The 13944-nt window shown below is 42.8% G+C and overlaps 1 protein-coding gene across 1 annotated transcript; it reads right to left on the reverse strand.

The window, feature by feature from the left end:
• Nucleotides 1–60: 60 nt before the first annotated feature.
• Nucleotides 61–11615, reverse strand: g6pc1a.1 (glucose-6-phosphatase catalytic subunit 1a, tandem duplicate 1). Its single transcript, XM_052112472.1, has 5 exons — nucleotides 11259–11615; nucleotides 5131–5240; nucleotides 3515–3620; nucleotides 3301–3416; nucleotides 61–2431 (listed from the first exon to the last, which is right to left on the reverse strand). The coding sequence occupies exons 1-5, from the start codon at nucleotides 11474–11476 to the stop codon at nucleotides 1926–1928; spliced, it is 1056 nt and encodes a 351-aa protein (XP_051968432.1). The 5' UTR covers nucleotides 11477–11615; the 3' UTR covers nucleotides 61–1925.
• Between the last annotated feature and the right edge of the window lie 2329 nt (nucleotides 11616–13944).

Consider the following 13944-nt stretch of genomic DNA (forward strand, 5'->3'; position numbering starts at 1 on the left):
GCACATGTTCTACTGTAATTTGTTGTTTGCATGGAGTAAATTAATGCATTTCATAAAACAACCAGGGCGTTGTATTTATTAGTTCAGGAGTTTTAATTGAGGTCACATACATTTTTCAGTTAAGTATCAACTTTTTAAAGAGTTTTCATCAAGCTATCCAAGGAGTAAAATAAATGTCTTCACTTATCTGGGGAAAACAAAATACAAATTATTAAATAGGTTAATTCATTTATTTTCAGTACTGTAGGAAGGTCTCACTTGTCAGTGAAAAATTAACACATGTGATGAGTTAAAATGCATAAGCGAAATTGAAAGGAACATTATCAGCACTTAAAAACATTTATTATGTCACATTATGGGCAAGTCTGAAATAAGTAAAAGTGAAAGACATAATTTTACAATGATATTTTTGCATGCATGCATAAGGAAAGTTTAAAAGTTATGTATAATGATTTGAAGATACAGTACTCAATGAAAGAGTATCAATCTTAAAACCATGTCAGGAGATATCCTACTTTAGTAGGCTACAGTAAACACTGATGTTTGGTTCCAAGTTTATAACGTTGTCAGTATAATGTCTATGTCAGACATCTTAGAGTCTTGAAGTATTTCAAGTACTTACACACAAAAAAAGAAAGAAATTAAATAAAAAAAAAGAAAGATATGTCGTGTCACATAAAAACTGCTTTATGCGGTAACATCTAAATTAGCTCGTTCTATTTAAATCAAAGATATTGTTAAGTATGACTGAATAAGCCTGACTACATTAGGTTACACCAATGATTTTTAAGGTTCTACCCAGCTTGTTCAAAACAGCTTGTTTTCACTTTCCAATAAACAGTGCACACTGTACTGTACATTAGTTGATGGGAATGGTTAATGCATCAATTAAAAAAAAAGACATATTTTTACATAAACAAAAAAAAATCTTAATCTTTACATAATATTAAAAAGGGGTGATTCAACATTGCCTGGACATAAAAGTTCATCATTAAGTTCTTCTAGGAAGTTTTTTGTGAATTTAAACTAACCTTATCTGTAGGAAATTAATCTAATCTAATGTGTAGAATTTGCTTTTTGTTCTGTTGTTAGATTGGGAAGCACTAGAGGTTCATGGTACTGAAACTAAAATAGAGATGAATGATCCCAATAACAACAGTCAGCAGGAAAAATTTACAAAACATGTACCTTCTGTGCAGAGCATGACTGAGGGACCTTTGAACATGGGAATTGAATGAATGTTGTTTAGCATATAAGCTAGCCTGCTTTAAACCCATTTACAGATAACAAGATAAGCAGGTGCCATAATATGAAGGAAATCTGTGTTGTAAAGAAGTTATGCATTTCATTTATAATAAAATGCAACTGTATAATCATGCATCCTTAGGATAGTGAAATACATTTGGCTTATCCATTTTTTTTACTTATCAAGTCTTATTTTGTTCACTTGAAGTCTTTGCATTCAATCAAACTAAGGTATTTTGCTAATGGTTTTGGACAATGCACAAAAGTTGCATGACATGCCATAAAATTTGGAACATTAATACATTTAAATTTTTTTAACTAGGGGAATTTTCATTTACTTTTGTATGCTAAACATTTTGGAGAGTATGTTGGATTGCAACTTGATTTTTTAATGTACAATCTGTCTCCTTACACAAAACCAGTTGAGAACCACCGAGCAGACTTAAATCAGGAGACTTCGGTCAGCAGTTTACATGAACGTTTTGTTGCCACCCATCCTGTACATGCCTTCTCTGAGGTATTTTTATAACAGTGTACAACAGTCATGCTCACTAAAAAAGTTTTTTTGACCACTGCATTTGTATTGAAAAATTTGCATTAGCAGTTGCACAGCAAATCTGTGTCAGTCAAACTTAATGTATGATGTACCATTCAATTATTTGAACCATTTGAATATTGTGCTACATGTTCTTTTTATATTTGCTTTTTGAAGAAAGCCAAGATATCACACCAGGAACAAGTGCAGTGGGCACCACCAGAGCAGCAGCGCTCTTGCAGAATGACAGAAGGTAGAAAATTAATTGGTTGTTATAGGAAAACGTCATTGAGTCCAGAAGCTGTAGCAGTACCAATGATACAAAAATACATCCTGCACTGAAGGTGGCACTGCTGTTTTTCTTGCGTTTGTTGTAGCACGACAAGTGAAGACCTAGCCCCAAACCAAAAAGGGTTCCCATGTTCCTCAAAAGACTGGCAAAGGGGGTGGTGTCCATAAGGACCCAGTCGGGATTGATGCACCATTTCTGGGCCTTTGCCAATGTCCACAGCAGATCCACACCTAGAGCTTTCAACAAAACGTAGAAGCCCACCGCAAAGAGCAGCAGGAACAGAGTTACGCTGAAGTACTTCTTGAGACTAGCATTGTAGATCCACTGCACTCTGGAGGATATTTCTGCCACAACTATGCCTGACACACAAGAGCCACAGATTCAAGACTCTTTGCAACATGCAGAATTGATGCTTTGTAAGGTTAAAGGAATAGTGGAAATGCAAAATAAGGTTCTTTAAGCAGCTCTTTGGCATACAACAAGAGGTCATTTTGACCATGTCTGACAAGCTCCAAAAACAGATACAAAAATTAATAAATCTAATTAGTAGGGCTGTCAATTGTCTAAAATGTTTAATCAGAATAATTACCACAGAAGCGCATGAAGTCTTAACTATCACCTTAAAGCCAGACACATGATACATGGCACTGATGAGTGGTCACTGCGGCTGGCTAGCTAGCTAGCTCTCATGGAAAGTTTGTTGACATGCTGCTTGAAGTTCAAACTACTTCAATTCTGACCCAGTAGCCGCTGATCTTTCGAAGGATTACCTAAGAATTACCAGACGACTCAGATGAAGTATCATTACGTGGCCAGTGCTAAAAGCAGAACAAGACGTTGGCCGTGTTCGGAATGTCATACTACCACTTTTCTGCAATTAGTAGATATGTCAGAAGCAGTAAGAGTTGTAGGGGCAGTGAATGTGGCTGCACGATTGCTATAGCAAAGAAAGCCACAGCCTGCTGACCGATTATTAATGTGGAGTATGAGGGTTTAAGAGATTTAATGCTAATTGCGTACAAAATACGCAACCTATGGGGACTAGTTTATTTCTGTTGGTATATTATAGCTGATCATGTTAAAATTATGACTGAAATATATTGCATTGTTGTGTCAGACAAAGAAAGGTTTGATTAGACAATACGAAAAGTGGCTTTAGAAGTCAATATATTTTTAGTTTTATTCCCAAATCATTGAACAAGCTATATAAAATAAAGAAGATACCTACCTGAAATAACTCCGCTGACAACTTGGTGTGGGAAATGGGCTGCCAGAAAGACTCTAGACATGCACACCAGTAACTCCACCAAACCCAGCAGAATCCACAGCATCAACTGTAAAAACCTGAAGGCAAATTTACAGTCAGATACTGTAATATACTGTAACAACAAGTTTTCCTGAGATAATCCAGGCACAGATCTGTTCCCTCGCCTCAGACCTACCTATAATGTAGAGCAGGTATTTTTCTTTCAGCAGCAATGGAAAGCACTGCTGTGACCATCACATACCAAATTCCTGCAGAGCCCATGGCATGACCCGATGGGCTTCCTGAAAGATGAGAACCAAACAAACATGGGCAGTAAGCATGGGACAAAAGCTAAGCAAAGTTTTAGACTTGGAAATTTAATGGAGTGACTTTATGCACATGGTGTAAATACAGCGCAGCTATAGGCACACCAATAGTCGAAATCAAACTGCAGCACTAGTGCCACAGCAGTGGCGTGGGGTGTATATCTGCTTTTTTAGTGTGGATGACCCGGGTTCAAATCTGCCTTTTGCCACAATTTTTCCCATCCTGTTTCATGTCTCCACTCTTAATATTTCCTTTAATACTACTTATAAAAATACATTTAAAGTATGATTTCCTTGCAGTGATTTGGTCATGGTGTTGAGCGAAAGGTTTAATCAAGGGTAAAAAAATGGTTTTATTATAGTTATACTGTTGTAACCACATTTTTTGGCAAAAGCCATAGTTTTAATGCAGTTAACCATGGTGTTACTACAGCAATATGGTGTTAATATAGTAGCCATGTTTAATTCTGTGGTTACTTTGATTTTACTACAAAATATTATGGCGATACTATGGTTAATGCGGTAAAACCAAGGATAATTTTTGAAAGGGGAGCTTAGGGTTAGGTTTAAGAATAGGGGTTGGTTTATGGCAGGGCTAGTCAACTGGCGGCCCATGGGCAAAATCTGACGTGTGTGTAGGCTTCACGCTATTCTCCATGGCATCCAATCACAACTCACCACGTGCCCCACCGAGAGCGAGAACCACATTATAGTGACCACGTGGAAGTAAACAAGACATTATATGCAGTGTGACCATTGTTTTCATTTGTGGGTTGATATTGTGAGAGCTTTGGCAGATAAAAATTAACACCAATATGAAAATAAGAAAATAAGAATTGAATGAGAAATTAGTTCATATTGTAATATTGCACGTTGGTTTCTTTGCAAATCTGTGCACGGTTTCGACATTGCAGATACCTATTCTGAAACTTTAGAGGAAATCCAAATAAGATTACTGGGGTATTTTGTTCATAAGCAAAAAAAAAAAAAAAGAGAAGCAGCAGATTTAATTCAATGTCTCCATTTGCTCTCCAATTAATTTAATTGCAGTCTAGGAGTCTTTTTCCCTCTTTAGAGGGAAAAAAATGGCTTAAATGGAATTATCTAAGAGTGTACTGTTGACAATGTGACTACCAATGCATATACCAACACCCATTTAGGTAAAATTCTAATTAGTATACCATTTTAACTGGCCTAGAGTACCAATTCAGGTCATGAATTAATAGGCACTTAGCAGAATGTGTAATAGTACTAGTGAGTAATATGAATGACTTCATTCATAAATGGCCCTTGACCTGGAACAGTATGATAACCAGGGGACAGTCCCATTTCCACATGGGAGATTAAAAGAGCAACCTTGTTTAAACTGCATAACCATACAGAGTACAAGACTTCATGTGGAGATAATACTTTAGAAAGAAATAAGTATGAGATAATGTACAGCCAACTGGTCATTAGCAAAAAAAAATAAACTTAATTACAGTACCTGGTCCGGTTTCACATGTGATGGGAAATTGTTGCAGTTCAGGATGTTTTAAAGGCCCGTAAAAATTTGTCTCATGCACCCACCAGTAAGGCCTTTCACCGAACAGCACCCTTATGAATATACCACAAAATAATATGACAAGTAATTATAATTAGAAATCATTTCACTCTTGTTTATTTTCTCTTAATTTATAAAATGTTGTTTAGAATAGCTGCACAAAGGAAAATCAGAGTAATTTAATGACATTCTTTTAAATGCTCCTTTTGTCACGATTGTGGATGAAGGCAGACACAGGACGAGGATCTATCTGCAGCAGCGGTTTATTATACAAAAGGGGTAATACAAAAACATGAACAAAGAAAAACATCCACGATGGGAAAAAGGTAAACAAAAACACGGAAGGCACACAAGGAGTTAACAGGAACATGGACGGCAGACAAGGAGATAACAGAGGCGAAAACAACGACGGAAAACATGGGCATCAGGCATCTACATTAAACAAAGACCAACAGGGGAAAGGAGAAACAAACAGGGTTAAATACACAAACACAATGAAGACTAAACGAGACACAGGTGAGAACAATGAAGAGTGCAGGCAGTGAGAGAGGCCAGGAATTGTAGTTTATACACAGACAGTGAAACACAGGGCGGACAACAAGGAAAACGTGACATGGAATGTGACGTGCTGAGTGAAACAGAAAACACGGACCGGACCGCAAGGAACGTGACAGGGAATGTGAGAAGTGGCGTGTGAAACAGACAACACGGGGCAGACAACACAGGAACGTGACATAGCCCCCCCTCAAAAGGACCGGATTCCAGACGGTCCTAACAAGAATAGAAAAAATAAGCAAGTGTTCAAGGAGAGGGGGGCTAGACAAGGGGGAAAACAGACAGACCAAAGGAGCCACAAGGGACACAAAGACAGACTAAGGAGGCACAAGGGACACAGAGACAGACCAAGGAGGCACAAGGGACAATTAGGCAGTCCATGGGGGCAAAAGGGGCAATTAGGCATTCCACGGGGGCAAAAAGGGAAATGAGACAGTCCACGGGGGCACAAAGGGCAGACAGGCAGACCAGGGAGGCTGAGAGGGCAGACTGGCAGACCAGGGAGGCCGAGAGGGCAGGCAAGCAGTCTCTGGGGGTGTGTGAAGGGAACCGGGTCAGGTGGCCTGGGGGGCGTCCACCGGGTAGGGACAGGTTTAGGTGGTCTGGGAGACGGCCACAATAGGGGGACAGGTTTGGATGGCCTGGGAGCTGGCCCCAAGTCAAGGGCCGGTTCTGGGGGCCTGGGAGGTGGCCACAGGACAGAGGCCGGTTTAGGTGGCCTGGGAGGCGACCACGCTATGGGGACAGGTTTGGGTGGCCCGGGAGCTGGCCACAAGGCAAGGGCCGGTTCAGGGGGCCTGGGAGGTGGCCACAGGACAGAGGCCGGAGGCGGAGCTGAGGGAGGCTCGGGAGGAGGTGCCCTGGAAGACTCGAGAGACTTGAGAGGTGGAGCCCTAGGAGGCTCGAGAGGCTTGAGAGGCGGAGCCCTAGGAGGCTTGAGAGGAGGAGCCCTGGAAGACTCGAGAGACTTGAGAGGCGGAGCCCTGGGAGGATCGGGAGGAGGAGCCCTGGAAGACTCGAGAGACTTGGAAGGCTCGAGGGGTGCTGGCTCTTGGATGGTCCTGGCTACTGGCGCTGGCCCTTGGACGGTCATGGCTACTGGCATTGGCCCTGGGATGGTCATGGCTGCTGGCGCTGGCTCTTGGACGGTCATGGCTGCTGGTGCTGGCTCTTGGACGGTCATGGTTGCTGGCACTGGCTCTTGGACGGTCATGGCTGCAGGCGCTGGCTCAGGGACGGTCGAGGCTACAGGCGCTGGCTCTGGGACGGTCGAGGCCGGCAACGCTGGCTTGCTGACCATGGCAGGCGTGGGCGCTGGCTTGCTGACCGTGGCAGGGGTGGGCGCTGGCTCGCTGACCGTGGCAGGCGTGGGCTCAGGATCGCTGACCGTGGGAGGCGTAGGCGCTGGCTCGCTGACCGTGGCAGACGTGGGCTCAGGATCGCTGACCGTGGCAGGCATAGGCGCTGGCTCGCTGACCGTGGCAGACGTGAGCTGGAGAGCGGAGGCTTTCCTTCTCCTCCTCCTCCGGGCGGAAGAAGCTGGCAGCACTGGCTCATCGATTCGGGTAGGCAGGGGCTCAGGCTCGACAACCGGAATCACGAGGGGTGGTTCCTCGGGTGCGAGTTTTCTCAGAACGAGACTCACGTACTCCCTCCACGGGTGGTCTCCGGGTTCCGGCGCCTCTCCTCGCCAGGATGACGGTAACCCGACCCAGTAGATGGTCTTCAGGGCATCGTCGTCGAACCCGGTGTGGATGGCGACCGTGGAGAAGAGTCGTGAGTACTCGCGGATGGGAAAATTTGCCCGGGCCAGTTCGAGGAAAACCGCTGCTAGATCCATTAGAGGTCGGTCTTTCTGTCACGATTGTGGATGAAGGCAGACACAGGACGAGGATCTATCTGCAGCGGCGGTTTATTATACAAAAGGGGTAATACAAAAACACCTTTAATAGGGGAGACCAGTGGCAAATGAAACAGGAGACAACTGTAAGAGACTTTAAGGGATAGTTTACCCAGAAATGATAATTCTCTCAACATTTACTCACTCTCATGCCGTCTCAAACTCTTATGACTTTCTTTCTTCTATGGTATTGTATTTGGCATTGGTAGATTCACTATGAGACCAGACTGAATCTAGATACTGTACATTTTTGCAAAACTTGTTATACGTGTCTCCAGGTACAATTCCCTGCAGTTTCCAGTTGAAATTAACACTAGAGGCGCAACAACAACCGTGTGTTCCACTTCTGTCACTTGCTTGACGTTGTGTTGATGTAGTGACACTAGGGGTCGCTCTTGAGAGCCCCAAATCACCTCAATCTTTGAGAAAAGGCCAATGAGAATTGGCGAATGGAATTTGCATGCCAAACTGAATGCCTGGAAAGAGCTGGAATACCCACTCTCATTACGAGCAAGCTGAATCCCACTGCTGTTCCATTCACCTCTGAAAGAAGCATATGCTGTTGGATATACAGCGCATTCCAGCGGCTTTCTCGCCTTCTGCCCCTGGGCGCCTTTACAGCAATACTAAAAGAGTATATATTTCTGAAAAGAGTATATTTTCCTCTATTAGTGCAACACATTGCTTTTAAAGATGCCTTTCCGTCTTTGTGTGATTCCTGGATGCGCTCGTTATCTCTCCACTTCCGACAGCCACGGGCGCTGCCTCACGTGTCTGGGCCATGATCACGCTGAGTCAGCGTTTGTGGATGTTCGTGTTCTCATGGTGAGGATATGACCATGGCAACGTTGTGGTCTTGACTTTCCTTCTTCTGGGGGACAGCCACTTCAGCAGCCCCCCCGGGCTGCGCCTTCTACCCACGGGTACGAGGCCGGCCAGGCTGGCACTGGAGGTGATTTGGGGAGTTCAGTGGGCGCGGTCTCGCCAGGTAAATCCCCGTGGACCTCCCTGGTGACAAAGGTCGCGGCGCAAGCACTCAGGAGGTGATTTGGGGAGTTCAGTGGGTGCGGTCTCTCCAGGTAAATCCTCGTGGACCTCCCTGGTGACAAAGGTCGCGGCGCAAGCACTCAGGCAGGCAAAGTCCACCTGTGGCTGAATATGGTCGAGATTAGGGGCGCAGACAAAATTTGCTTTCTCAACGTGCCATCTTCCAGATCGGCCTATTCAGCAACAACGTTGAGGACTTTGCACAGCAGTTCTCAGCAGTGAAGAAACAGATGGAGGCTATACAGCACATCGTACCCCATCTGCTTGCTGTTGGCGTCCCCCTGCGGCAGCGAAAGCCCAGGTGGCTCTGCCACAGCCTGAGACTAGTTCTCAGCCCCAGCATAGAGCCCCCCCTGCAGGAAGCTGATGCCCCCTGCCTCACAGCCTGGCACGAGGACCCGAAAGGCTCCTAAGCGCCCCTGAGACAGATGAACCAGAGAGAGAAATGTCCACTACAGAGCTGGTACCCAGACCACTCCATCCTCCGGTGGAGGGCCGGAAGGTAAATCCTTTGTTTCCTTTTGTTTTGTGTTCGTCGCACCCCAAGCGAACATTGTCAAAAAACAGCGGTTTCCTCACTCCTTGGGTCACATAATTGGTGTTTATGGCAGCTGTTGTCATGGCTGCCAGACACCGAGCACTCGCAGCCAGAGTCCCTTGAACGCGGCCCCCCGCCTTCACGCGCCCGACCTTGCCACGCCTACAACCATGTCCTGCCAGTTGTGACGTGTCTCGAAGACGGCCCAAGAACCCCGCCTCCTCAGTCGCTAAACCGCCCTACGCCGGGTACGCGGAGCAAGTTAAGTGCTTTGAGGTGCCCCTCAGCGCATCCACCTCGGGTCGAAGCACGCTCCTCGACGTGCCGTTGTCTGCTCCCGCCGCTGCAAGGCCCCACCCCCAGGCACATCCCCTTAGTGCAAACCATCGCGGTGGCTGGCCAGGGCCCTCTGACTCAGCTATGCGATTCAATTTGCCAGGCGCCCACCCCAGTTCGGCGGCATCCCCCTCACCTCGGTGCAGGGCGAACACGTCGCCTCCCTGCGGGCGGAGATCACAACCCTTCTGTGCAAGGGCACGATAGAGCCTGACCCTCCAGCCGAGATGTGGAAAGTGTTCTACAGCCCTTACTTCATCGTGTCAAAGAAAGGCGGTGGGTTGCGGCCAATTTTGGACCTGCGAGTTCTGAACAGGGGCTTACACAGTCCTTACACAGATGTGTTGGCACATCAACTGCCTAGAGTTTCTGGCTGTACTGCTCTCCCTGCAGAGGCTATTCTCATTGATCCAGGGCAAGCACGTGTAGTTCTGGTCCAACAACACAGTAGCGTATAAATTGCCAAGGCGGCGTATGTTCTCCTCTCCTGTCGCAACTCGCCCGCCATCTCCTCCTCTGGAGTCAACACAACGTCTCGTTCCCTCCATCAGGGTACAGAGGTTACTACAGTAACCAAGACATTATATTTCTTTTCACTAAAATCATGACTTCAATGGCTATTTTGACTTTATAAATGCATTTTTTTTCTCTCTATTACTCAGACTCTGCTTTTTTATGATACCAACACACTCTAACTCATCTTTTGAAAAATTATAAATTTTAACACTTTTATTACAGACCCACCAACATACAGTATCTAAATTTATTCCAAGACAAATGGCTTGTGCAGTAGCTCACCTAATAGAGCATTTGGACTTTGGTTTAAGTCCAGCCATGAAATGGAGCTGACGTGACACAATGTGGTTGCTTCAGATAATGTGCATTTCGCTTCATTTTTAACGTCTCATTTATATTTTAAAACACTTTTGGTTAGGTTCAGGTAAAGGTTTTAGGTTAGGGAGGTATGTTTTAATCAATAAAACATCCATCTAAAATTCAATCTAAAGCCTCATCTCAATACGACACCATTTTTCTCACTTTTGGCACACCCAGCTGGTCATGTAACTGGAAAACTTTAGTCAAATGTGTCATACAGCTCATGAAAATATGTTGTCATGTTCACATAAATTTAATGAGATCAGGCTGCCTAATTCACTATAAATGTTGACATCCGCAGTTTCCATGGCTTGTCCATGAGAGAAGCACGTTCACTCATGCTTGACGCATGCGCAGAGTGCTGTAAACAAGCCAGACACAGCGTTGCCAGCGTTGCAGTTCTCTCTTTTCATGCCCATTTGGCCAATTTTGAAAATGCATATACTCTAAATATATATATATATATATATATATATATATATATATATATATATATATATATATTTAGAGTATATGTATGTTCAAAATTATACTCTAAACAGTATATTATTTTTTTGAAGTTGTGGTAATGTGTGAGTTATGAAGGAAAATTTCTTTTTTTTTTTTTTTTACTTATGTTACTTTTAACTGCCCTGGTCTCCCCCACTTTTTCTGAAGAGTTACAAATATCTAATTTAACCTTGACAAACATTTCAAGCATTTACAAGAATAATGAGTAGGCTGCTAGCACTATATCACGATTGTCTTCACATTTAGTTCAGTGATGTTTCCCAAAAGAAACTCTTCAAGTAAGAATACACAAACCAAAGTGCATCTCACCACTTCAAGACCAGGTTCAGCCAATCTCCAACCACAGCCACCCATATGAGTTTAACAGCAACATCTCTGCGCAGGTAAAACCAAATGGGAAAAAACACAAAGAAGGTGGTGTGGAGATCCGCCACTGAGGAGACCCACTGAAACACATTCACATAGTCCCGGTACTCTGTCTGTAAATGGATAGCTAGAGTCACCCCACAACTATGAAGCAGGTCCATCTCTGCAGGCTGAGAGAAGGAAAAGCAGGCTTGAAAATAGGATAGCCAAAAAGCACGGGGCTGGAGATCAAACTGGAGATACAAGGCAACCTTCCAGACTTCGTCCTACTATCGGACTCCCCGTTTTTTGCTCCAGTTGGACTTTATTCAAGGCTAGATGGTTTGGTTTTGTTTGCATGTCTGTTAGAGAACTCGAGGCCCTCAGATGTCCTGATCTTTGACCTGTGATGACGCTGATGGCCAAACGCTGATAAAATGATGAGTGGATGCAATGATTGCTTTTGTCTTCAAACATATTCACTGTGATGTCACTATGACCGACAGTACATCTACATCTAAGAGTGAAACATTTAATGCAAATGACCCAAATTTAAAAGATATGACTGACTTGGGTTGGGCATTGACCTTTTGTACCTGTGTAAATAGGAAAAAGCCATACTGCACTGTACTGTCCTGTATAAAATTTCATTGATTTTACAAATTGTTCTTGTTTTGATCTGTGACATTTTGTGTTGTTGAAAACCCCAGCATTCAGACTTCAGTGTATTACTGAACTTTGTAGCACTGTGCAACTCTTTCAAACAGTTGTTTCATTTGGGATGTTTAGACTGTGGGGCCCCAGACATTGGGGACATTGGGACTAGTCCAATTGACTTGGGGCCATGAACTGAGCCAATCAAATTTAAAATCAGTAAAACTCTTTCACTGATCCAATCTAACAAGCTTGTGCTAACTGCATGAACCAGGTCTCAGTCAATTACTAAACCTTAAAATGTAGTAATGTATCAGTGCATGCAAGCTCTTACAAACTGCCATGTCTTGCAACTAGCCAAAGGCCCTGCATGGAGTACATTTCAACTTGTCTTTCAAACATCACTGATCAATTTAATGATTCATTCACTTATTTAACACACATATAAACAATGCAACTGAAAGCAATCAGAGATTGCTTATGCAAGCAGTTAAAAGAATGCCTGAGAGTGATAGATTTTCTGTTGTCCTTTGACTATCTTCAGAACAGGATGCTTAACTGGATTGTTGTTGATATTTTGCCCTTGTTTTCCCAAAAGTCACAAATGACGTAAGATACAGATTGATCAAACGAGAGGTGTTTGTTTTGAGAAAAACAAAACAAACAAACAAACAAAAAACTAAAAAGGCAATTTTAATTGGGCCACACTGATTTAGTTAGAACACTTAACCAAAATGAAATAAACTTCTTATTGCTACTTTATTTTATTGCATTCTATCAATTTAAATGTATAAAATCCAAGTTTACGTAATCCGTTCCAACATGCAGTTGGAACTGCACGAATGCTTTTTGTGGTGTTAATGTAGCATTAATGAAGCAGGGGATTTCCGTTCCCAGCATGCTTTGCGTTGAACTGGATGAAGACATAATTTTTTTTATGCATTTTTGAGCAAGATGAGAATAGGAATATATTTGTTAATGTTTAATGTTCTGTTATATTGGTCTTAAAAAAATAGTTTTTGTTGTGCTGAAGTTTTGGGGGTTATCACTGTGGTGAAGAATGGGGCTTGTGCTTAGCATGAGGATAGACTTCCCTTTTAAGTGATACTTGATTCAAATGTTGTAGAGTTCTATAAGCGGTTGTTAATACATTGACAGCGAGTGCAACGTTACACTTGCTCACCTGGCATATACTAAATATATACTCAAATAAATTAAGTAGGGCCTACTTAAGAAATTGTATTAAATATACCTTAGTTAAATGAGTTTGACAAACCTTAAGAAGCTGAGTTAAATCTACTATAGAACATTAATTTGATCTAATTGAAATAAATTATGTTGACTCGTGCAACTGACTTAATCTGAATGTTAGACATTAAATTATTTATATCAATTGTAGAAAGTTGCTACAAGTAAGGGTAATAACATTTCTGAGTGTTCTCTTATGCATGAGAGACATTATTAACTCATATACAGTATAAAAGTGAATCTCACAAACCTGTCAAAATATGACTAGGTCAATGAAATTATAATTTCTGGGGGGAAAAAATTGCCTAATTGCCATGAAAATATTGTGAAATGAAAAAATTGTCTTCAAAAATAGACTTCCTTTTCTTTATGCAAAATTTCTTCGTGAGATTCACCGATAATGTGTAATTTCATGCAAACCGAAGTTATAAAAGCTATAAGACAGACACAGTTACACATATTCACTGAAAACAGTAACCAATAAACAGAGTCTGGATGTGTTTCTAAGGTCACAGGAGTTCACTGATCTACTGCTACGTCTTCCCTACGTCCTTTCTCTCCTGAACTTGTTTGTGTGTTATCTCTCCTGACAGGACAAACACGCTCTTAACTCAGGCATTTTTTTCTGTTCTCCACTGTGTTTTATTACACATGTGCAAGGTTCAAAGATCATTTTGTCCATGCGTCGTGGTGGTGGGCCTACTAGTATAAAACAGAATGTAGGCGGTGGAGCACTATCACTCTTGAC

This window comes from Xyrauchen texanus, chromosome 40 (assembly GCF_025860055.1).
Source record: "Xyrauchen texanus isolate HMW12.3.18 chromosome 40, RBS_HiC_50CHRs, whole genome shotgun sequence".
NCBI lineage: Eukaryota > Metazoa > Chordata > Actinopteri > Cypriniformes > Catostomidae > Xyrauchen > Xyrauchen texanus.

Bases quoted from the DNA above. Each gene is read 5' to 3' on its own strand.
- g6pc1a.1 (XM_052112472.1), bottom strand. From the start codon at position 11,476: ATGGACCTGCTTCATAGTTGTGGGGTGACTCTAGCTATCCATTTACAG. The intron at 3,621-5,130 runs GTACTGTAATTA...CTCATCTTTCAG, and splicing joins CACATGTGAAACCGGACCAG to GAAGCCCATCGGGTCATGCC. The intron at 3,417-3,514 runs GTAGGTCTGAGG...ATTTGCCTTCAG, and splicing joins ATACCTGCTCTACATTATAG to GTTTTTACAGTTGATGCTGT.